The sequence below is a fragment of the Nesoenas mayeri genome, assembly GCF_963082525.1.
Source record: "Nesoenas mayeri genome assembly, chromosome: 4".
Taxonomy (NCBI): domain Eukaryota; kingdom Metazoa; phylum Chordata; class Aves; order Columbiformes; family Columbidae; genus Nesoenas; species Nesoenas mayeri.
In genome coordinates this window covers 34,128,715-34,155,167 of record NC_137540.1, presented here as the reverse complement: position 1 = coordinate 34,155,167, position 26,453 = coordinate 34,128,715, and the positions used below count along the sequence as shown (strand labels likewise).

The 26,453-nt window shown below is 36.1% G+C and overlaps 1 protein-coding gene across 1 annotated transcript in view; it reads right to left on the bottom strand.

Annotated features, from left to right (window-relative positions):
• The window catches only part of RXFP1 (relaxin family peptide receptor 1), a gene marked incomplete at its 3' end in the record, with an annotated part of 43,996 nt that overhangs the window by 9,129 nt on the left and 8,414 nt on the right, over positions 1–26,453 (bottom strand). Inside the window, exons 2-10 of the mRNA XM_080343629.1 lie at positions 18,981–19,136; positions 7,644–7,748; positions 6,706–6,811; positions 5,336–5,407; positions 3,708–3,779; positions 2,885–2,956; positions 1,975–2,046; positions 1,122–1,196; positions 768–839 (exon numbers count right to left, since the gene is read on the bottom strand). Of these exons, the coding sequence (XP_080199755.1) occupies positions 768–839; positions 1,122–1,196; positions 1,975–2,046; positions 2,885–2,956; positions 3,708–3,779; positions 5,336–5,407; positions 6,706–6,811; positions 7,644–7,748; positions 18,981–19,136 (802 nt within the window). The remainder of the gene's footprint in view (positions 1–767; positions 840–1,121; positions 1,197–1,974; positions 2,047–2,884; positions 2,957–3,707; positions 3,780–5,335; positions 5,408–6,705; positions 6,812–7,643; positions 7,749–18,980; positions 19,137–26,453) is intronic.

The window sequence follows — 26,453 nt, the reverse complement described above, 5'->3', positions numbered from 1 at the left end:
TCTTGAAACTTAATATTTTACTGTTTGATAAATAACTTTTGTTGCCTATACACACATGTAATTGTGCATGTTTATATATATCCATAGGAGGCCGGTATAAATGGACTGAGAGCAGGAGGAAGATTAAGTGGGCTGTAAAGCTTTTCAGCCACAGGCGTGTGGACGTGCAACTTCTCCTTCACCTGTGTTTCATCTGCCACTGAGCTTGCTCCTTAAATGAGCTACCTGGATTTTAAAAGCAAAGAGAAATCCAAGAATATGGGTACTGCACAAGTGTTAAAAATTGAAAGTATCAGGCACCATGGTACCAAGTAACAGGCACCATGGTACCATCTATCAAAAAGTGGAAGGGATTTTCTGAAGCTGATTATGTCACGACTGAAGAAACGTTTGGGAAAATTTTAAAATCAGCCATCCAATCAAACTCTTTAAAATCAAGAAACAAGCTATCTATTTTGTACATTTGCTGCTTTTTATTATGAGATCTTTTGCTTCCTTTTCCAAGTAAAAATTTATAATGAAATTTCCTAAACCAAAACATCAATCAAAATTGTTTCAGTGAACTTTAGTTGCATTTATCAATGCTGAACTTTGCTATAAATGCGAACAGTGGTTATTCCGTATGGTGCTTATTTAAAAGCAGGCATTTTAATTTAATCTGCTTGAGATCTAAATAACCACGATACTCAGGAAACTTCTGTGTTGGCTGTTGACTGTTCAGCACAAACATATCTCACTCTGGATGACTAACATATCCTATTACTTACAGGACAGTTAGAGTGTTGCAGGAGATGAAAGTGACATTTCTTACATGATGGATATGGTTGCCTTCAAGGTCTCTGGTGTATAGAAACAAAGCATCAGTCAGTGAAAATAAATTCAGGCAGGTATTCTAAGGTAATTAAAGAAAAATACTATCAGAAGTTCATGACTGCAAAAAAAAGAGCGTGAACAAGACATCTAATATACCTGTACATCTAGTTGATGACTCCAGGTCATCAACCCTGCAGTGACCCAGCAGATATTCTGCAAGATCCAGTGCCACATTAGAAAAAGTAGTTCAGAAGTGCCATATAAAGACAGCAAACCAATATTTCTCTAGTGAAATAAGGCAGACTTACAACCAGTTTAGTCTTGGCATATATTGGCACAGAGGTTTATCAGGCAAATGAGTAAGAGAATTATTCATCATCTCTCTGAAAAACAAAAAAAAAGAAGTGAATAGATGGCTATATTTGCCAAAAATTACATTATAAAAAAATTCTCATCTCTTATGTTTGCACTTTTGAAAAAAGGCAGCAAAGCCTGATGTGTTTCTCAGAGTCCTGGAGGTAGTATTTTCTTAAACTTCTGCATATTTTCCCCATGACATCCTGTGGAGCAGTATTTTATCCTTAACTTGTTAATTATCACATAAAAGGGAGATGTTCACTTCATTCACTTCACTTCCACTTCTTTTTAAATAAAACATAACAAGCCAACACAAGCATTTTGACTAATCTATCGTAACACACAACTTCTATTGATGATGGAAGAAGTGGGACATGGAGGGAGGTTTCTCTCAGGGATGCAAGGGAAGGGATCCCTTGTCTTTGGGGCTGGAGAGGGCAGTAGCAAGCCGTGGACATGCTCTCGGGAAGGGAAGCTGGGGGCAGGAGTTTTGGGACCCCTTCCTCCTGCACCCTGGCTCTGGTGGACAACCGCCACCCATTGTTGCAGCTGCCAAGGCCTTGCCTGCTCAGGCATTTTGTCTTTTTACCATTTTTCCTACCCATCTCCCTATACTTCTCCAGACAGCGCATGTCCACTGTTGCCAAAATCCTCCTACTCCATCATACCTTGCCTGCGAGTAAGAAAAAGCCACAGGTGCTCTGTGGTGACCAAGCACAATCCTTATACAAAGTTTTTAATATATATCTGCCTTTTCTGTTTTATTATTCTAAATCACACTTTCAGTTCTTATTCCATACTTACAGGAGAATAAGTGATTTGAGTCCGTAAAATGTTAATGGAGAGATCCGATTTATCCTATTATTTTCCATTATCCTATAAATTACGAGAAAACATGCATCAGATTGATAATTTCAGTCTTAAATTGAACAGATGATAAGTAACTTACTTTGAAGTGGATTTCTTCAAATACCCATTCAAACTACTTAAAACTACTTACTACTTACTTATTACACACTACTCCTTAGCAGGTCAGGGTCTTCACTGAATTAATTTCCTTCCAGAAGAATTTAATGCAAAATAAAAAGTTAACTTAGAGAATGTAATTGCTTTCAACTAAGGAAAAAGTGTTTTTCTGTGAGTTTTTAAAATTCTTTGATCAAGATACTTTGAATGGATTCCCTGTGAAAATAAAGCAGCACCACCTAACAGTGTTCCAAAATGCACAGAAAAACATTAGGCATGTTATTATTTGCTTTTTTAAAAATAACTTTACTGAGTCAAAATAGTATTTCATTTCCAACTGTCTGAAAAGCAGTAAAAAACCCAATATTTTGGATTACGACAGCTGTTTTCTCTGGGACATTTCAAGCACTATTTATAGGGAAAGACCTACCCAAAATATAATATTTCTACTATTTGATAGTATCTGAATGATTTCATGTATTAATTTTAAACAAGCAATTACTAATAAATATTATTTAGTGTTGTAAAAGTCATCAATCATTTGAACCATTACTGCTCAAGAGCTAATTTCTGGTCTTGCCAAAGTCAATTGGATTTTTACCTCACACAGTGTAACAGGAACTCTTCCTTAGCTGTTATCTCATATAAAATATTGCTATGCACAGAAATTAAAGCAATTCAAATATTTCTTTCTCTTGCTTTAATTATTCCTTCAGAAAATAAACATACAAATAAGAAAACAACATACAGCCACTCAAGTTTGTGGAGATCTTCAAAGACACCAGGCTTCAAACTGGTTATCTTGTTGTTACTCAGGTATCTAAAACAAGATCAACCAAAGATAAAGGAATAGAATGATTAATTAGCATCAGATGCATGAAAACAAGTTTTACGATTTCTTTTTTCCCTTGGTAATTTATCAGAATACTGCTGAAATTTTCATAATTCTATTATGGTAATTTTTATGCCAAAGAAGAGCAAGGCAGGACTCTCTGTAGTGAGGACAATTATGTAGAACATTCTGTCTTATCTATGAGGAAACACAACAAGCTAAATCTTATGTTTTCTCTGTGGCATATTTTAGGCCCTTCTCAGTTTCCCTCTGTGGAGCTATTCATTCCATTAATGTTCCAAGGATCCCATTCAGTCTTTGTTAAGGACATTAGCCATAAATGTAGGTACCAGAACTATGGGGGGAAAAAAAGTCTGAGAAATTAAGAGGGAGGGCTGCTATAAATGGTCTGGGAAGGTAATAACAGCAGCTGTAATAACAGATAATCAACCACACTCATGACGGAAAAATAAGAGGTACAACATTTTAAAACTTTCCTTTTAAAAACACTGTATCAACACTTGTATTAATATTTTCAGAGTATTTTCCTGTGAGATAAACTTTCACAGACAGCTCTTAATCTATCTTTGCTTTCTCAATCCAATCACTGAGTTAAAGCTTTGGACAATTTTGCAACTTCCCAACGTTAAATCAGAGAGCAAGAGAGAGAGATGTCCACAGCGACTCTCAGAGCTCTTCCGGCTGCTTTTAACTGAAATAGTCAAAAAGCAATACTTACAGTTTTGTCAAGTTATATAAACCTTTGAAAGCACGTTCAGATACAGCTCTGATTTTATTATTCTGAAGATACCTAAGAAGATATAAAACCAATGACGACTGTTTTTTTCTAAGCAGCAAAGTCAAAGCAAGCATGAATAACCGATTAAGATCCACTACCTAAACTGAATGCATGTATGATACTTGAAAAGAAGTTCTTAAAATAGTTACACCTTAAATTTCACAATAACCTTTTCACAGCTATAGCTGTAAAGACTACAAAGGTGTTTTAAAAGAAATACTGGCCCACCAGCAGATTTACAAAATCAATTCAAAGAAGCACCTTGATTTGCCTGAGATGAACAATGAAGTGGTTGTTTGGGACAACCGTTTTATATCCTAACCTTGCAGTTCTCACCTATGTGACCTGATCTTTATGTTTAGCCAGAACCCTGGCACAAGCAAAATTTTGCTTCACAAGTGTCAACTTCAAATGTAGTTTTGAATTTTCTGTTTTTAGTATCAGAGAATTTTCAAAATGCTTTATTTTTAATATAATAAAAACATAAACCACACCTTACTAATCATTTGTCAACTTTTTCTTCTGTTTATCTACTTTGATGAACTAATGAGTTCAAAAATATTATCAACTGCAAATATTAAATCCTTTTCAAATAATTTAAAAGCATCATAGTGTTATTCTCTGAGTAATCTTTAAGTATAAATCCTTTTAATTAAATTACAGTTAATAAAGCATCCAGACGCATTCTTGTTAAAGAGCAATAGGAAATCTAGCACTGGCTTCTACAAAATGGGTTTGTGTCAAACACTGCTCAAGGGCTTTCTGAAAATGTACAGTTATCAATCAGAAAGGTGTGAAACTAATATTAGAAACAAATGTTTTCTAAGCTATATATGGATTTCTTTTAACGAAAATTTATCTTTCAAGACTTTAAGGTCATAATGGCACTTGGTTTTATGAACACAAGATGGTGCTGCAATACAGCCCAGTTGCCATAAGTTTTCTAGGAATGTTCAGTACCTTCAATTGGTAATGTAGGAGCCCTCCTCTAGACTTCTACATTTAATTCTTAATTTCACTAATTCTACATAAAGCAAACTTGTTAAATGCTATGATTTTTCAACAACATATATGTCATGCATCATAAAGCATAACACAATTTGACTAGTTGAGCCATTATCAAATTGGTACCAGAAATAATCAGGAGTAAAACCAAGTGCCATGTGAGTGAACTTCCCACAACAATCAGAAGTTTAAGTTTTCAAATGTTCATTTTGCAGAATAAACAGATTAAGTTACTTTAATTTCTTTTGGCATATTACTGTCCATTATAAATGTAACTTCATTCAGACATGATGAAAGTTCAGCATTTTTTTCTGGTATAAAATAGTCAATATAAAAAAATAGATATGAGGAAATTATGGTTTTGCAAAGAGAGAGATCTCAAATCAAGATATTTGAGCCAAACAGGTTGTACAAGTAGATGAGGTGCTGAAGGGTAAGACAATACAGAATTTTGAGTGTCAACTGAGGGCTGGCACTTAGATGTTAAGTTCTGTGTATGTGAGAGGAAGAGGATGAACATTTAAGTTGCTAAATAGGTATTTTAAGTTTGAGCACTCCCTTACAGATTTTTAAGGTCTTGGTATTTCTTGAAAATGTCAGCAGAAAGTTTCCTTAGCAGATTCCTCTGAAGAGACCTGTAGGAATGAATACACACAGTAAAGCTGCTCTCCTGGCTTCCTACAGTGCTGCCACTTTTGTTATTTCACACTGATAAATAAAAAAAGCAACATGAAACCATCTGAATATGCTACCTCTTTTTGTCTGAGTATTTGTATCTAATTAAGTAGTAAGCCAAATAATTTATCACAAAAAAAAAAAAAAATAAAAAAAATCCATGTATCCATGGCCCCAGAGTGACTGACAAAATGACAGCTAAATCTAAGAGTTAAGTATATTTGAGTATAAACTAAACCATAGATTTCTTTCAAATCTCAAACGCATATAGAGTTTATTTCCCAGTCCATGTGTCCCTATGTCTCCATCTCCGTTGGGTACTGACTCCACTGTCCTTTCAAGACCAAAAATCATTCAGGATGTGGTTGGATTAGGAGAGTCCATCCAGAAAGCCAGATGAACCAACTCACTGCTTTTCCTAAAGCTAGAACTGGGCCATTGTTTTTGAAGTCATTGTTGACCCTGAGCCAACAGCCAGGTTAAATACCCATTTAACATTCCAGATCAATCCTTGTTATGAAGTATCATGGTATTTGAACACAGTTCCAACAAGGAGAACCTCAGCTACATGTGAGCACCAAGCAGTACCAAACAGAAAGATCTGTAGCCCTGCTCTACAGGGAAGGCCCTCATGTAAGGACAAGTGATGCTGCCCCCTGCTCACTGCACAGAAAACGGCCTCTCAGACAGTGACATGCAAACTAAGACCATTATCAATCATTCTCTGTTCTGTTCAAAAAATTTGGCTTAGACATATGTATCTGTATGATGACCCAGCCCAGATTCAATCCTTTCAAGTAACAGCATATTCGGAGACACCAAATCAGACTAAAAAGATTTGCTCAAGCAGGTAGTTCCACTGAGTTAAAGTTTATTGACTTCAATGGCAGGAATATAGACTAGGAATATCATCAGGATCATAGAATAAGTAAAAAAAAGTCCTGAGCATTGTGTTTTAAAAGGAAACATTTATTTTGAAGATTTCTTTTGATTTCCTGAAACTGTTTCTAGCTCAAGTCACTGTTACGAACATGAAACAATCGCTTCACACAGAGTCTTTTAGTTCCTTTCCTCTCCTTTTATGCAGGGAAAATCTGTACTTAAAACATTAAAGGACTTGTTAACAGAGAGACACTATACTTCCACAAGCGCCAGCTGAGCCAACTGGTCATAATTATCAGGCTGTAGTCATGAAAAATTTGTAGAATTGATAGTCAAACCTGAAAAGAGCAAGAGACCACTTTACTGCTCTACTTACATTATGGTTACATTTGAAGACACTGACGGGACAGCACGCAATTTGGCAGCATCACAGAAGATCTCCAGCCCTTGGCAGGTACATTCTGCTGGCACAGCACCAGCCACTGCATGAGAACAAGAATGTGGTCATGCCAAAAGGCGGGAGGGGTGGTTTGATGGGATGTGGAGAAAAGAAAAATGGTGTAAAAGAACAGTGAGCACCAAGACAGACATACCAGGCTGTGTTAAACAGAAATTAAGGCACTTATTTTTATGTAATTGATTTAGACTTGGGAAGACCCTAACATATAAAAGTTACCTCCTAACTTCTGTGAAAGAGCTTGCAAAACCTCTTGAGCTTTAGGCTTGATATACAGGAATCTGTCACAGATTTTTTTTTTTTTTTTTTTTTTGTGGCTCTTTTTTAGATTATTTAGTCCTCTTATATTTACTAGAATGAGCACAATCCTGTCCAAGTGAAAATGGGATAAAAATGGTTCAGGAAGTCTTTGCTCCCTTTGACCCCATCTCTGTGCTTTAAGTTAGTGTTCATAGTAGACAGCAGAGCCAGAAAATCTGCACAAAGGGATGAATGCCCGCAGAAGTAAAGTGGGTTTGCAAGAATAATTTGATATACAAAGAAGTGAATTTGGAGGAATGCTGCGTCCATTTACTCTGAAAGTTGTGTGTTTCTTGGTCTTCTAATGGTATTAATTTATTCAGATAAACATTTATATTACCTCCCTAATTGGCACGTTTGACACTTCTCTTACAGAAAATGAATCATTGTTAATGGAACTGAAATTAGTTTCAATGCAATTGTTCATCTGAGACACTGAGTCTGTTTTACTATAAATGAAACTGATATATTTCTCTGTCTGATAAGCATGTTTGTTGTGTGTTTCTTTCTAGGGATCTTTAGTAATAATCACACAAATAGTATCTGTAATTACTTACAGCACTCAGGTGTCTTTGTCTGAAATGCATACAGAGATTTCAGTTTACTATATTTGTCCTTTGTATAATGTTTATCAAATTGCAGAGACCATCCGTTGTTGTCCTCTAATAAAAACAAAACAAAACCCACAACACAAATAGAAGATAAATTAGAACAGCAATAGAAGGTAGAAATACCTTCACTACACTCAGCTGCATCAAGTTTTATCTAAATAACATGTATTTTCCAGAACATTTAATAGAGCATTAGATAACTTTATTTTTATACAGCTGCCTAATCACACATATATATAGGGATGACAAGCTGCATAGTAGGAACAGCTTATTATACCTTCAACAACAACATTGTCCGTGACAACTGTACCGAAAAAGTATAATATGTCACTTCAGTAATTTTTGTTTGTATAGGAGTCTAAAAATGAGACCAAACATATTTTCATGTTTCCTTAAACATGCAGGTTTGTCACTTTGTCCAGGAAACCTCAAATGTTTACTAAGACTCCAACTATTTCTTTCAGAGGGCTGTCTCACACTGTAATTTTTTTTCCTGAAAATCTAAATGAAGGCCAAATGAACACTGCTTTTCAAGGTAATGGGTGACATGGTATAACATATTCAAGTAAGTATGTTTAAGGTAAGCTTAATATACATCTTCTTAAACCAAGAGTTATTCCATATTACCAGTTTGGTCACTGTGCATAGATGTCCTGAAACAGCGTGGTCTATGGCCATAAAGGTGAAAATGAAGAACAGACCTTTCAGCTCCTTCCCACAAATGGGGATTTCCAGATACAGCGGCGCAGGAAAAAACTGCAGACCTGTTTCTTGGAGGTCTGTCATATATCTGACATCGGTGATTTAATGATCAGGTAACTACTTCCAAAATGGGCAGGAATACATACCACCACCAAAAAAAGCCCCTAATTTGCCTTTAAAAGCTGTGATCTGACTTTAGTTTTATTAATTTGAGTCTGGCCTCTTTTCAGTTTTAATAACACCCACACTCTTTTAGTTTAAAGCATTTCATTTAATGAATATGGCCCAGTAGCAGAAATGCACTTTCGAATGACACTCACCAGCAGGTGAGTCAAAGCATCAATGATAACTGGAAGCATTACTTTGTAAGGATACCTACTGTCACACAACATTTATAGGAGAACTCTGAGGATGGCTCTGTTTTGCTAGGCATTACAGTCTTAGTTTCACTTTTATGATATGCTAGCATCAGTCTTTCCCCTGCAATTTCACATGGGAATTGTTTAGTTATACTTAAATGCAATTCCTCACAGACATTTCTCTATAAATCTTTACGTTCAAGTAAGCATTACTACTATATCTATTGCCTTCAAAATAGGCAGGGAGAAAAAAAACCAAAAACAACATTAACTTCTTTGCAACTTTTCCCATTCTGAAACAGTGCCTCATTTTTCATGTCACATTACAACTCAGTTGTTTTCTCAGCTGGGTAGGAAAATGACTTGGAAACATTTCCCAAAGCCTGGCTGTGGAGTATCTACAGATGGAGCTGTTCTGAGAGGTGTCTGCCTCTTCACTGCCTAAACTGAAAAGATGTCCCATACATGACGATAAATAGATATTATGAAAGATTAAGTAACTTCAGGCAAACTACCTTTTGGCTAGTTATTCATTCATTATGCATAAATAGAAAAAATAAAAGATTCAAAGCAACCCAAAATATCTGTCTCCACGAATTGCTTCACTGAGAGAAAAGACAGACTTGAAAAGTGACTTCACTTGAAAACCAATGTGAATTAATATATGCTCTGCAAGGATGCCAGCTTCCCACCCAGAGAAGACATTTAAATGTATTTTACTGAGTTCCTCAAGAGCACCTAGTATGCTCTGATCTGTTAGCAATTTTGCCAGTTTAGATGATGAAGCTGATATTCAGAAAGAGCCTAATGCATTTTGGACAAAATGAAAGGTGTTGGCAAGCCTGCAGAAATATTGCTCCCACCTGTTTTAAATGCTCAGCAGAAGTTCAGTTTCAGGACTACCTGCAACATGGAACCTGTAATTGATGTAGCAATGAGAACAGGTCTTTGCCCAGCAGTGAGAGCCTTAAAAACCTACTGCTCTGTAGTTAGGGATGTAATGAGGTTGCCCCATCACTGTTTCTGAATAGGTAACTGGACCTAGAATTTAATTTGCTAGACTGGGGCCAGCAACTGGGATCTCAAGAAACTGGTGGGAATATAATGCATGCAGCAGAAAGGAGATTTAAGGAGAAAGGAATCTTTCAGTGTGGATTTTTAAACATAAATTTGTAAAGATATGTTAAAAATGAGATTATTCTTGGAGTATAATCATACCAAATAAATATTTTGCAGTCAGGAATACAGTCTCAAAATATTTGTGGACCTCCTAATTTGTAATTATATTCATAGAAAATTTTGGAAAACTAACCACAGATTCTGAATATATAGTTAAAAGCCATAAATTCTAATCCTTCCGTGAGCCGAAGAACATATAAAGTATCATTTTTCTGCATTTCCCTCCCTCTGACAATGGAGTGGATAGAGGAGATTGCATTCCACCTTTTAGTATTTTTAAAATGCTTTGCCATGTGGCAAAACACGTACAAGAGGTGACCATCACCGCAGTTCACATCTGCAGGGAAAAAGGATGAGCAGTGCCTCCTGTACTGGTGGGAAGGAGGGACCAGGTCACGGCAAAGGGGAAGTTCTTCGGAGTTTTCCAGGAAGTTGAGAGGCAGCTGTGTATTTTTGGGTGGCCATAAATGAGGGGAAAAAAAGGACAGAGAAGGGAGAAGATAGATTATTTTGTACTGGAAGCATTCCAGTTGTCTGAAGTTTCTGGTCAGTTCATTTGAAATAACAGGCTTTTCTCATGGCATTGGTTTTCCTGCCTTCTACTAGAAACACAAAGGGGTATCTGAATATAACAAACCAAGTTATTCAAAGTTTTCTGACCTTCAGAAATGTTTGCTTTGGGCCAAGTTTTGTGCCCAAACCTGGGGCAGTCTTTAGTTTTATACAAACTGTTTTGTCAAATCCCAGAAGAAAGTATTGTGCAAATAATTATATTTAGTACAACTGTTTGGTGAAGCACTCAATGCCAGAACTGTAAATCACTTCGCGATCATTTGTAGTTCATATGGTAGGTTTGTGACCTGTGTACCTCTGTCAAGATGAGGTTCTCCAAATGCTTTAAGAAATTAATGCTAATAATACTGGTCTTGAAATCCCAAATCTATCACTTGGGGGAGTACAGCTCATGAGAAATTACTTTTTCCTGAGCCAGTTCTAAAACAGATTATGTTGGCTGCACTTCTGTAAAAATGAGATCTGAGAAAACAAGGCATCAGCAAGTATTTACATACATGGGATAAGTGGAATAAGTAATTGTAAACAGGATTTATCTGCCCACTGGATTAAAATACTGTTCCTTGCTAAAAATTGTCAATTACCATATTTCTGATGGGAAAGAGAATGAGAAAAAGTATATTAATCCTGACAAACTACAGACATGAATAATCTGTTCAGTGACAGATCCAAGAAAATATCAGCTTTACTCAATTTAATGTACATATTTTATTTAGGTTGGAACTTCTGAAAATGATTTATACAACTTTCCCCTTCTCTTGGCCATGTTGTCATGTGTTATTATGCAGAGAAATGCTATCAGTTAAATGCATAAGCACTCTAAAGAGACACTGTGTCACCCTTTGATTTTGCCTTTGCTGTTGGTGGCCATAACCCGTATTTCTTTCTGCCAGTAGTTCAAATATACTTTCTCTTGCTATAAGAAATGACTTTAGGCTTTTCACAAAGACATATTTCAGTACAAGGAAAACCTGTGTCCTTCAGACAAGAAGCAATTCCTTTAAAGCGTTTAGAGATGAAGGAATATAATTGCCGTTTTCCATAGTGTTGGGGCATACTGATACAGTCTAATAACTTACAGTGAGACTAAAACCAAACTTAGATTTTACGAAGTGTAGTGTTACAGTGCCTGTAGCATTCAACTCTGGGAATAAATTCCACAGTCTCAATTCACATACTCAAGTGGAAAAAACTAAAGAACCTAAAACTGGATGCCTACCAGTCAAGGGAAAGGCGATTTACCTCACACCAATCTGTGTGCCACTGCACATTGACTGCATCCTGTACCTGCTGTTTCATTGAAATGTAGCTTGCCTACCTCTATGTGACAATGCAATCACAGAAAAACAGACAGGAATTAAATAAATTCAAATAAGGTTTACATTTTTCTGGATGAGCTAGATCACGTGCGAACACAAGTTTATTCTTGATTGTAAAACAACTTAATTAATGCAGTACAACTTTTAAGAAAACAGGCAGTTTCAAATTTCCAAAAGATGTCTTCTCAATAGTGGATCTTCATTCCTGTGAAACACTTGCATAGGGGAATTTTCCAGTTTATATAACAATACTTTTAATCTTTATAGATTAATCCAGTTTTATCTGCTGTTTTTCTTGAAGCATTACAATTTTTAAAATAAATGTGACAGAGCAAATTTAAATGAGCTAAAAGCATGAATAGCTCATAGCCTCTGTAGCATAATAGCTAATAGCCTCTAGAGCTTCAGCAAAGCTATTCCATTTGTTGGTATTTGGACATCCTGATTACTTCAGGGCTATATACTGTGGATGAATGGCAATGGCAGCAAAAATTAAATTTGGCCATATACAAAAAAATTTCCATGTAGAGCATGCCACTGACTTCCAAGTGTTCTCTTTTCGCATCATAAACAGAATTTACTGTCTAGGCCTCAAAATGGAGTGGTGTCTCATATATTTAAATCTCACACTTTAAGTATGATGGAAAAAATGCCATGCCAGGAAAAGATGAGACTAATGATAACATTATTCATTATTAGTATTAATTTGAAATAGAAGTTGTCAAGATCCTCTGCAATGTGGTTAGGCAAAAATGGGAAACTCAGACCCTCTGAAATTTCTCATCCCTTATGAGTAATCTTGTAATATTAAAGCATACATCTTTTGTATAGTTGTTTTGAAACATCTCATAGAAATTTTGATTCTGCTGTGGAAACCCAGAAGATGATTTAATGAATCTACAGAACTGCAGTAATTCTCTGTAAGCTTATAGACCTTCAAAGAAAAACAGCACGACATCTATATAGATTAATATTACTTTCATCCTGTTGAATTTTGCGGGTCCTTTTAAAAACGAGACAGTATGGTATAATTTATTAAATAAGTCAAGCCAGTCACTGGATGACTGTCTGTCACAAAATAACAGGTGAGGCCTTTGCTTTTAGAGTTAAACAGGTGCAAGACTTCAAACAGCCGCTCCCTGCCCTGTTTTGTTCGGAAACCTGTGTCTGTGATTTCCAGTCTATGAGCTAGACAGACTCTAACAAACATCCAAAAATGAACTTTGCAACTGGGGAGAAGAATGCTGCCTTTTGTTCAGAGACCTCTTAGGCCTTGGAATAACACAATAGTAAATATATTTAGCCAGTAAAGAACTCCTCCGGAGAGTCAGAAACATCTTAAATTAAATCTGCAAGCCTGTTCTTGCTTCACTGGACTGGAAAAATGTGGCTATGACACTGTGATTAAAAAACAAATGCAGACACACTACAACCATTGCTTAACTGCCAAAAAAACAATTTTTGCAGAACTATCAGCAAAATTGTCCAGAAGCCAAATTTCTAAACACTGAGGAAACTTGTGCTCTCAAAATAGCTCAGACTACTTTGTTCCATTAACTACTCTACATAATTAAAGACCCTGCTTGTGAAAAAAAAATAAATGAAACACTCTAACACGGGTTGCTTCCAATCCCCTTTTATTATTGCTAGTATGTAGAGTGGTAGTCAAATATGTAACAGTGGTTGCTGGTTTTTTTAGTGCCCCATTCACAGTGAAACAATCCGGTCTACAGAGGTGCAACAGGTTAGGCCCAATGTACATGATTTCAGTTTTGAAATTAAGAAGAATTATGTTTTTTGCATTTTAAACAATTCTTACATCACCATAATTTTATTCTAAATATGACTTATACCTGTTATTTGCACATAACTATATCCTCTAGAGATTTACTAGTAATAAATGAAGAACCTATTTCAACAACCAGTTTTGAAAAGAAGCATGAGAGCTATTCAGTAATGTGAAACAGCAGTGACCCTAATTTTAAACAAACTATAAACTATATCTACTCAATTCCCAATTAAGTTTAAGAAAAGAAGAATCAAGGCATTTACTCATGAGAGTTATGTATACAGACTGCATGGGAAGATACTGTATCTCCCATTTTTGTGACAATTTGCAGGAGGTCACAACCTAGATTTCTTCATCTCATCTAGGGGAAAAAAAGAAAACTAAACTAAACACACACAAAAAAATTACTGCTGGCACAGTGCTCCCAAGCAGTGTTATCCAGTACTGTTTAGGAAGCCTGGCATATGAGTCACTGTCCTGGTTTTGTTGAAAACAAGACAAGTGTCTCATCTAGTGAATTTTTCTTTTAGCTAATTTCTTCTTAGTAACTGCACTTTTCTGAAGTTGGATACATGTTTTTCCAGACATAGTGATGGAATGCAATGTCGCTGATAAGAATGCAAGTCCTGTAAGCAAGGAGAAGTGAACTGAACAGGTGACTAAAACTAAACAACTAGGTATTCCATCCCATCTACGTCATAACACCATATAAAAGTGGGCAATCACGAGGGTCTCATGCTCTCTTCAACTATGGCTGGCATCTGGAGAGGACCCTGTCTGCCGTTCCTGTGATCTGAGGCCTGGTGACAGATCCTGCATCCCTGAATCCAGTTCCAGTTTGCTGTGGCATCCAATCCAGGACTTCCGGGTGCCTGCCCTGTGGCTGCTGTAGCAGTGCAGAGCTGGGAAATTCAAGATTGGTTTTGTTTATTTTGTATTATTTTCTCTATTTTATTAGTAGCATTAGTAAAACATTTTTAACTTTTTCAACTTGCAAGTCCTCTCTCTCTTTGCCTCTTTTCACCCTCCTATTGCCTTTCCTTAGTGGGGAGTGGGGGGTGAGGGAAGGAAGAAGAGAGGGGGTTAGCAAAGCATCTGCCACAGTTTCTTGTTGCCCTACAATCAAATGGTGACAGTCACAAACACTGTTTTTTTTTTTTTAAGCATCTGAGATTTTCATTAGTTTCTTAATTTTGGTAAGTTATGATTCTTTGGTCACTGAAGACACTGGGAGCCTTTCCACTGATTTTAGTGGAGTTAGTCCAGGTCAATTTTCACCAGGCTCAGCCTTGCTTTAAAACACATGTTTGTGGTCAAAACCCCAGGTAGCGTGACTGAAGATTTCACATCACTATTACTGTTTGCATTTTAAATTAGAACAAAACATCATAAATCCAAGAGCTACATTAGATTTTTGCCTGCATGTTTGAGTACTATCAAACCCTAATGGAAGTTAGGAATAACTTTAAAATCTGAAAGGAGGACTATTTATAAAGAAATCAGTGCACCTGTACTTTACATTCAAGGGATTTTCAGAACTTGCAACTACAGGGTGCTGACATATAGTGCTAAATATGTCAGAGACAAAGCAGTATAGGGCTTAACCTTAGACTTCAAGACATATTGTAAAATATGTTTTCAAATTGTCCAGGTAGGATGTAAAGTCCAGAGTTCCCTCTGAGAGGAGAGAAGCTCACTACCTTTGGAGATCTGATTATGTTTCTATATTTCTCCATTTACAACTTTGTACCAAACCAAATTCAAGAGCTGGTGGGTGGTTTTGGAACAAGAAACTTGAGGTAAGATACAATGCAATTTACTAGGAGGCTTCTCCCCAAGAACTGGCATCATATCAACGTCACAGCTAATTTGCAGTTAGGATGAACAAATCATGCTGACTATCCAGCAGAATTGCTGGAATACTAGGGTCACTTGCACCAAAGATCTTAGAAGATCACCCAGGAAAAACAAATTTTCAGTCTCAGTGATATAAAATTTAGCTGCAGACCTTAGTTTTATGTTTATTATTTTGGTGGAAGTGAAGGAGGAAGCAAATTTGAAGAAGGCACCATGAAGCCAATCTTTATGTGCCTGGGTTGGATGTGAACAGGGATGGCAACATGTCTGAAAACATATCTCTCAGTGAGGATTTCGTTTAGTTTGAAAAAAATACATAATCGTGTTGTGCTGTTACCAGGCACGCAGTGCATAAACATGCCTAATACTGCAAATCATCTAAAAGATTACAACAATAAATATTGCAATAGGAATTAAGTGGGGAACAAGAGAACTTCACTCATTAAAAAAGACAGGGACAGAATTGCTACAAGATGGTTGGAGTGACTGGTGTCAGTATTTTCAGAGACTCCTATTGTGTTGATCTCTTCTGCATTGATGCCTTTTTGTTTCAAGGACCTTAAAACACTTTTATAAAGCAACTTTCCTGGAAGATCCGCTATGCTTTTTATGCTAGTTGCTTCTCTGCTTGTTTTGTTCACTGATGTTTCTTAAAAGTGCTATTTCAGTAATTGCAGTTGCTGTTAATATTCAACACACTTAGAGGCTTGTATTGAACGTGCCCTTCCTTCCTTCCTTCCTTCCTTCCTTCCTTCCTTCCTTCCTTCCTTCCCTCCTTCCCTCCTTCCCTCCTTCCCTCCTTCCTTCCCTCCTTCCTTCCCTCCTTCCTTCCCTCCTTCCTTCCCTCCTTCCTTCCCTCCTTCCTTCCTCTTTTCCCTCCCGTGTTTGTTTGGGTTTCCCCCCCTTCTCCATCAGAAAACCACAGTCCATGACAGAATTTTGCTTTGTGTTTCTTTATGTTATAATACTGGTTTGTACATAGGTTACATGCAAGTCTTCACTATAACATTTTTCTTTAGGCTTAAGGTAGTGCTTTATCATTACAAAAAAAATAATTAGGAAACCAGCTGCTTTACCTAGCTGTGGTTGAGATACAAGAATTAATAAATAAATAAATAAAATTCTGAATTCCTTTTGTGGTTGACACAGATTTTTTCCCTCCCCACACCTGTTGGGTTGAATGTTGCAGACTGGCCACCTCAAAGTTCAAATTTATGCAAGGTGAAAAGGTGTGAGAATTTAAAAGTTGAAATAATTAGATTATCTTGTGGTTAAGATTAAAATTTCCAATGATACTGCATGAAACAATTACTACACTGGAATAATATAACTTTGAATTGCTTTTCCATAACCAGGAGCAATGACTTCAATTAAAAACTAGTTGTAAATTTAAAAAAAATGGTTAGAAGGAACCAAATATGACTGCTGACATAAGGCAGGCATACTAAAGTGGCCCTGGGAAACTGCAGCAGAAAAAATAGCCAAGTAGTTTCTTTGTCTTAGGAGCTAATCAATGAGGCTTCTTTTATTGGATTTTAAGCAAGATGAATAGTCACAAAACGGACCTGTCCGCTGAAGAGCCTCACACCGACTACCATGTAGGGACATTGCAGAAAATCTCACCAGGGCATTAATATTCTCAGGCAAGGAAGCAACTCTTCCTTTATTCAAACAATGAAGTTTGACTGCAACACCAGTATTTGAGAAAACATTACTGCTGAATGTGACCTTAATGTGTTACACACAGCGTGCATCGCTGAATGAGAATATGAAACAAACACTAACAAGATATGAGAAAAACACTAACAGTGTAGTTCTCCCAGTAAGTCAATACAATGACTCCTGATCTTTTGTAGTTTAGGCTTTCAGAAATTGAAGCCAGCTCATACTTGAATCACTATACCCAGAAGAGGATTTAATATCACAGCTGAATTGTCTTGCAGGCTATACTGTCTTGTACATCCCATCATGAAACTGTGTAAATTCCAATCACCATTTGATCAAGCTGCACATTTTCAGCAAGTCCTTGTACGTTAGACTTTCTAGTACTAGAAATGAAACGTGGATAAAACAACTGTTTATGGTGCTTGCACTTAAGCATAAGAGAGGACCACTGTCAGAAATTTCTGCCACCAAAGGGCAAGATAGTTACAGAAGAATAACAGAACAAGAGGATTTTGATTACTGTCAATGGAAATTATGTTTATGGCACCAGCAAATGACATAAAACTGGGAAAAGCTGCAGGTCCGTTATATGGGAATCTAATTAAAAGTGACTTTCCTATGAAGTAAGATGCTGAAATTTGATGGGCATAAGAATAAGATACTGCAATATGTACAAAAATTAGCTTCATATATATACAGTGAGAACAATTATTTTCAAAACATAATTGATTTTGCTGAGAACAGTTTTGAAAAATGCCTTTACCATATTTTGTTTGAAATTTTTTCAGAAAATTTATTTTAGTCTACATAGCTTGAAAGTGTCACTGGAGGCAGTGTGTGAGGCAGGGCTCCATACCTCTGGCTGCCCTCCATGGCTACAGGCAAACTACTAAGGAACAGGAAGTCTAGTTTCCCCAGCTGCCATGGATCATTAGCTCTGGAACTATCCAGGCTGTTAGTAAGCTGACAATACTAGTAAATAAAATGTGCAAGTGTTGCTTTTCTCTCCCTATGGTGATAGCTTTCAACCAAACGGCTAAGCTCTCTTCTCACAAAATCCGTGGAGGCCTTTCCCAAAGTACCTCAGGTCTGTGCCACCCTCCGAGCAGTGCCCAGGCAGCATGAGAGATGCTGCTCAGCACAGACTAAAGCTGTGCCAGGGCCACGCTCACAAATCAACAGCATAGACAAGTAAGTGCCAGTGTAGAGCCCATGCCCTCGCCCTACTCAGTTTGCAGCTGGACTAAAGCTTGTGAACCAAGTCAAGTTCACAGCTACTAGCTGGTGGGGCCACGAGTGACAAGGATGACAGCAGCAGAGTGGTAGCCTGGTGGTGTGCATTTCCTCAGACTTTGACATTTCCAAACCGTGAAGTCTGGTAGCAGTACAGCTCATACAGCACACTCATACAATTAGTTTTTTTCTCTTGAGTTAGAACATAAAAGATTTCTGAAAAATTTTCTAAATTACATTTCCCAAGCAGCTTTAAAACTCACATTAAGCTCAATAGAAACTCTGTTAGTTCATACGTCTACCTTTCCTCAGCAGAGGTCTTTGCTAATCATGTACGCGCATTTGTACACACCAAAATTACACAGGTGAACAAGTTCAAAACAGGGATAAAAATGGGATAAATCGATACCATACACAAACAAAAATGTGGTCCTTCCTTCCTAGCAACTAGTTTGTTAGGTGGCTTTATTATCTAAACCAAATACCTGCTGTATCTTCTGCAAAACATTTAACATTCCTATTCATAACACTGTGCAGCTCTCAAATTAGTTTGAGCAGTGCATGGGTTTCAGGTGTTAGACACAAAAAAAAGGTCTCAGCCACGTACCACAGTTGTCTTCATCGGCCCGATTCCCGCAGTCATCCTCACCATTACAGTGAAGCTGTTGGGGCAAACACTTAGTGATATTGCCACATGGGAAGTAGCCCAAGGGGCACCTGATCCCAACTCCATAAACATGATCTTCCAAAGAGTCACAGATGACTAAATAGAAACAGAAAGAACATGCTTACTTTAAGATATGCTCTTGATGTTTAATAATCATTCAGATTATGCATTTATAAATAGTAATTTGCATTTGAACATGAACATCAAGTGATAAATACATATTAGTTCATTGGACATGCAATTTTAATAGTATATTAGGTACCTATTAACTTGGCACGAAACATTTGTATTGTCAGCTAATTAAAATTGGCTTTGATATAAATCAACTAAGCTGGAAACGCTAATCATACAAGACAAATGACCTAAGGCTGCTCTTTAAAAGGATTACTTCACACTAGAAATTAATTTGGTATAGCAAAGCACCAGATAAGCGGTGCAGATATGGATTATATTAATTTGTTCTGAAATTTTAGACCCAGAGAGATAAGTCCTCTTTATACAAAGTCAGAATTACACATTTTTAAATGTATTCTAATTTTAAAGCAATTACTAGATATAAACTGATCAAGGTTCAAAGAACAAGGAAAGTAAGATCAAATCTATGATGTGGTTTTGCCGAAGAATGAGTTAAGATGACATAAAGGTGCTGCTATGAATCCTTTGGAAGAGTTGTCAGCCTGCTCAAAAAAAATTTGGATATATTGTTTGGAATCTATCAGTCTGAAGTTTATATACACAGATGCTGTTCTGCTAAACCCATGTTTGATAGGAAGTAATTTCACAGAATATTGGAACTTCATTCAAGCAGCGCTGAGGGAAAGTGTAGAGAGATGCTGATGAGGGACAGCCAGTGCAGCTGGAGGACTCAGCTTGTCCTTTATTCCTCAGTTCTCTGCACTACAGTAGCTCCTGTCATCCATGTCTGCAGATGCACTGTCCCTCCGATGCACCTGAGGGACAAATTCTGCCACCATCACTTTTTCCAGAGTAAGTGCAAATGATCTACTGCTTTTGTAATGGATTGCAGGATCCCAACTCAGATTTCTTGTCATACAAGATCAGCTTCTCAGGAGCATACAATGGAGAGAGTTTTAAATTACTCTGGAATGCAATTTGTTCAATCTCCAACATATCAGAAATGGAGGAAAGCACCATCAGCACAGAACGTTACTTAGTGCTGTTTGCACTCCCAAAGCTTCAGTAAGCCTACCTAGTCAAGTACCATTCTGCAAGGGCCTGCTAATTTAATTTCTGAAGTGCTTTCCAAAAGGAATATTTCTTCCTCATTAGAGCTAGCATTTGACTTAGTGGATACTGTCACCAAAAAATTGAGATACACTTTCCAATATAAGTTACATTTTAAGATTTATTGCTGTCTTACAGTACTTGAAATACTCCATACAAACTTCATTAACTGTGATGTGATGCTTGTTCAGAGAGTAAATTGCCACTTCTGAAACATGCCACTATTTTCCAGGCTATATTAATAAGACAAAATACATATCTTTTACACAACTTTCTCAGATTAATAAGGAATGTTATTACACGACACACCTGCCACAATCTGAGTAACTACTGAAATACCTGGTAAAAAACAAGAATACAGAAAAATTAAACAAAAATGAAAAAATACCACCAACTCCTTACATTTCGTCAAGTGTTTTACCCTACACAGTGGAGACATATTCAGACTGAGCTGAACTTTGTGCTTAAAGGATCTGATCTAAAAGCAATTTACATTTCAAATGATAGTGTTTATCTTCTCACAGTACCATTAAATTAGTATTGATATCATTTTCCAAGAATATTATAAATTAGTCAAATAGTATTAGTCCCTGGACTAACTAATGAATTTACTGTCACAGTTTAGCAATCATTCTTTGTGAGAGAGTAAATAATTGCTCACTGTGTTTAATGTTTTGAATTCTCTGTAAATTTATAGCCTTGATGATATCTATTCTGAGTCTCTGCTTTACTCATTTTGTGCTATGTCGAATTACTGTGGCATGCAAATATCTGCCTGGGAAAGAAGATATTAATAACAAGGCATCAACACTTCAGGACTTCATCCTAGCTGAAGCACTGAAAACACTGGCCTTTGTCCATTGACTTGTTAAAATCACTTTGTTTATGCAAAAAATGACAGAAGTTTGGAAACTGCAGATTTCAGGAGATTTATGAATGGAAAACCCCCTAGCCCTCTGAGGAAATAATTGGCAAAGCTGACAAAGGTAGACAGGAGATAAGTAAAATTAACTGTAAAATGCTAGATAATATTCAACAAATTAGTTTTTGGATCAAGGAAATTCAAATGGTGTCTTTTATGTGAGGAAAACAGATAAAGATATCACTGCAACAACAGCAAGAAAAAAATATGCTTCTTATTTTGCAAATACAAACTTTACTGACACTGGACTTTATTTTGCCAAGATAATGACCTATCATGCTATCTTTATAATGTAGTATTAAAGGTGTTGAATATTCTACCTGCTATTGATTTTCCACTATAAAAATCCTGAACCGCTCTTTCAGTATCTTGTTTCATTGTTCATTTTTTTTTTAGCAGCGGATACAGTATCTCAAAAAAATATTAATGAATGATGATTTCATCATGTCAAATCATTGGCTGTTTCATGTTTGTGTTAAACCAAGAAGAAGAAAAATGTTATTTTGTACTCCCTTTATCTATAGGTTATGTTTCTGTTCCTATGTGTATCAAGCTTCAAAGATACCTCTGTTGTTTTATAGGTTCTCATTCGCAGCTCATCCAGGACAGAACACCTCAGCTTTGATTTTTACTGCCAAACTAGCACTGTAAAAACAAGATATCCCCTACAACACAGAAGTATCAGTAGCAAGCCATATAAATAATCAACTTGACCTCTAATATGGCTTGATTAATGTAAATTATTCATGCTTTACAACAAGTAAGTTTTGCCCCAATGTTGTTATCTTACATAGTCAACAGAAAAAAAAAAAAAAAGATGTCCTTCGGAGATATGGCAAATGTAGATTGACAGATAAAAGAAGACTAAAAAAAATTTAAACTGTGTATAAAGAATTTAGCTGCAAAGGTAGAAACTAGAGAAAAGGTGGAACTCATGATAGATTTGTTTAAGTCTCAGTTGTGAAGATGAAAAGTATAAATCCATGACAGACTTGATTATGTCAGAAGGTTTGCTTTTACAGATTCTCCAAGTAAAAAAATCTCTGCTTTGTATACCTTATACAGAAATTAAACTCCCGCCTTCTGGTGACAGAGAGAATTTCATACATTTCAGCTTTACTGTACCAACATTTTTTTTTCTCATAATGATCAGAATAAACATTCAAGTATTTTCAAGCTTTCTGGAACAAATAAAACAGAAATAGGTGAACCAGTATCAGTACAAATGGCAAAACCACAAACAAACATCTTTCTGACGAGGTGTTTGCTCTCTCAATAAAGAATAATGTTCTACCCAATAGCTCAGATTCATGATTCTGGAAATTAAATGTTTCTGACTATCATGTATTTAGGGTCCTCCTCTGTCCCCCAATTCTTCTCAAGCGTCCAAAAAGAGAATCAGGAATTTATGTCATAAACCTTTCAAGCTTGTCGAGACCTGCTGCTTTGAGGCATCTATTGTTAAGACAGACATCTGTGATCTTTCCTCTAGCTTGAAGAAAGTGGATAACTCCTTTACTGCTACTCTTTATCGTATAAGACTAATTTACCACTGCTTTCCTTTTTTTAAAGAAATAAGCAAGAGTTGGGTTATCATCTAGTATAAAATGGTAAGGCTCTTACCTCTGCTGCATTAATGCAGAATCACTAGGGAAAGAACACAGCAGCCCCTCTTTAAGGTCTCATAAAATGAAATCAGAAGAGGGAACACAGTTGGAGAAGCCAAGAAGAAGATATTCGCAGGAGAACATGGTTTTCCTTCAAACTAAATTGATTAATGAAACTCACACTTTCTGTGAATTCTTTGAAAAATGACAGAAAGTTTTGAAAACAGAGATTGGGTCACAAACACTGTTTGAGAAACCAAATAAGGGACATGTGCACTAGAAGAATACAAACCTAACACAGTTACTTGTAGTTTCTGTAAAACAAGTGAATATGACTCTGTAATGGGAAAAATACTGCGTTGATTAGACTGAGTCATACACATTAAACTAATCAAAGCAGTATTATTCATTGCTTGGTACTTGCTAGTCACACCGATCTCAACTGTGTTGCTTATAGGTTCAAATAAGGGTATATCATAGTATCAGGAAAATATTTTTGTATTCTCAACAATTTGAATCACATGAAGATCCACTGTAACGAGTCCAAAATGACTCTCAGATTCCATTGGCCAAATAAGGTAACATGTTCTTCTTCACTTTGAGTAAGTTATCAGTTTAAAAGTATTTGGGATGAGGAAATACAACTATTTTTAAAAAGGAGTCCTTAAATGACAAGGACTGAGGAATTCTCATAGTGCTGAAGAATCCATCCTGTACTTACTATGATGGAAAGTTATTTTACCTACAAACTCCCAAGTTTTTCAAATAGACCAACACAAAGTTATTTAATGGCGGGACTTTTCCTACCCTCCCATAACTAATTTTAGTTGCTGTACTTCTAGACACAGGGTGAAATGGGCCAGAGCAAGGGGACTGAAAATTTTCATTTGGAATGCTTGCTTTGAAAGGATATGTTTTCTTCAACTAAAATAGAAAGAGGCAACAAAGAAAACATTAAAGTTGAAATTGATTTTGCCCATCATTTTTTTGCTAACCGGAATACTTCAAGATGACAGTGGATTAAAAAATCCCTTTTCTGCTGAAAGTTATTTCAAAGGCATGTGAACAGACTTTGAAAAAGAGATAGCATAACATAGAGGAGGAGACATCATAGGCTTGTAACCTTTATTTTCAAAAGATAAATAATCATAAAAAGAGTATAAAACAAGTTCATAACTATGAATTCCTTTGAGCTAAGAGATGGTTAATTAATGATTGACAAAGAATAGTATTGTCAAGTGGCTGGCCAACTCTGATCAGAACCATTTGAATCACCAAATGGCAGAGAAAACAAAAATCTTACAAAGATCTTGGTTTTTTAAAAAAATTACTTATCTTAATTTTTCCTTTACAAAAACATGCAGGAGTGAACAATATTTAGTTCAGTCTTGCATTAATTTTTCTGATTTTGTTCTGGATTATTCAACTTTGCACTAAAAAAGGGAAATTTTCAGCAACTTATTATAAACTAGAATGAATTTAGTCTAGTGCATTTCAGGATAGAAATATGAAGTTAAGTTTTGTATACATAACTTATTACAGTTTTGTCAGCCAGAATGCTTTTTTTTTTTTCCCAACATGTAATTCTATAAAGACTCTCCTAAATCTGAAACTTCTTTTAGAAAATGCTTTCTAGTCATTTCTGTGAATATGTAATGCGAATCCCATACTATTAAAACAGTTTTTACTAGCATTTAAAAACTGTCCATAAATAATATATTGGAAGTAGATTTCATACAAGAACTAAAAATAAACCAACCAGCTTATGCACTTGGACTTTAATGCTGTTAATGTACACATTTGGAATAACTCCTTGGGCAAAAGTTGTAGACCTTGATAGACCTTGCTTTAGCGGCGACAGCTACTTTATCGTTCATTAATCCTTGAAGCAAAGCATCAGTGGCTTAAAAGAATTAAACATCTGCACAGGATCCCCACAGGAATATAATTAAACTGTTGTCACTACAACTGCTTTTTCTGTAATTTACTCCTTTTCTCATTCACTAATCGTTCAGCTCTGATGTATATAGCATTTTCTAAATATCTGTATAGCATAGGGATCATGTTTGTAATGTTACATTTTATTAGGTGCAAGTGACACAATGCTGTTTATTCAGAATGCCAAATGGTTGCAACAGCTTTATTTCTGAAACAGTAGCAATTTTTAATATTTTGGCTGTTGCTCTTGCAATCAAAATTACATTTTCAGTTTTATTGCATTACATTTATCTTTAGTAGACCATATTAAATGTCATTCTAGGAATATGTAGTACTTTAGCTACACACATAAGTTTATGGCTGACTGTATAAAATGTTTTGTTTCATTAAACACAATATAGTGCAAAGGATTTCAGCAGAAAAGATATGTCTATTATGATTGCCAATCTGGTCGTTATTCTGGATTTTGATTTCATATAGTACCATTATATCTTGCTGTGTGTTTCACATTGCTTTAATTTCAGAAGCATTTTCCTAAGCAGATAATTTGTAGTATCTTTTGGAAAATACAGACTCCAATCTCATAACAATGTTACTAAAGTTAGTTATCAGTTTTGCCACAGATAATTCAGTCTAATTAATCCAGCTATAGTGCTGGAAGATCCTTTTTTTATAACTGCCAGATAAATCCACTCCAGGGCCAAAAACTGCCAGTAGAGCAATTCAGACTGGTCACGTGGCACCTTGCCAGAGGATTTGGCTCTCATACCTTTTATTAATTTGTCTTTTTGTTCTGCTTACATAGAACTTAGAATAGAAAGGTTCTGTTGTACAGAAAGAGCTGAAAGAGATAATATTATGTGAAAAAGCTCTAATATTAAGTATAAGGAATTTTATTCAGTGGATGAGGCTTTAGCACTATTTCTAACAAAGACACAAATTAATGAGCAGAGTCAAAGCTTTCTGTCAGTCCCCTTTTCACTCTTTCCCCAAATACAAAGAATTTAAATGATGCCTGACTGTTTTCTGTTTAGAAATAAATTCTTAGTATTCTGACATAATTTCCAACAGAAAATACATTAAAGTACATTTTCCTTTGCCTGAGTGTTGTTTTGCATTGGTGTAACTTCTTTGATTTCACTGATTTCCTTTTCACATTGGTGCATTATCAAGTCTGAAACTGGACTCATGAAACACTAGGGTTTTATTTGGGTGGCCTTAGATACAGAACAAAAAGGAAGGCACCAATGTAAATGTATTAAATACATTGTACCAGTCAGTACCATCCCACCTGAAAGACCCAGAAAAGGCAATGGCCGCCATCAAAATCAAGGAAAACTCCCCTCCCAGCAGCTGATTTTTTTCCTCCCAGCCAGGGAGGAGTGCAGTTGGGCAGGCTATTTAAGCTCCAAAGATCAAAGAAGTCTGTTTCAAATAATATTTGTTTTCTTCTTTGAAACACTGCATTTGTAAAGAGTTAATGATTTAAAGACATGCATGAAAGAAAAAAAATCTCTAAGCTTTACACCAGGCACGACAATGTTGATGTTTTGATGTAATCCTAGGGAAAAAAGTTTATTATTTAGCAGTATTTCCCATTTATCTTACATTTCCTGTTATCTCATAACATGCTTAGTAGTAGGCTAATTACTTTTTTCTTTTTCTTTTTTTTTTCTTTTAATCCAATATCTTAAAATGTAC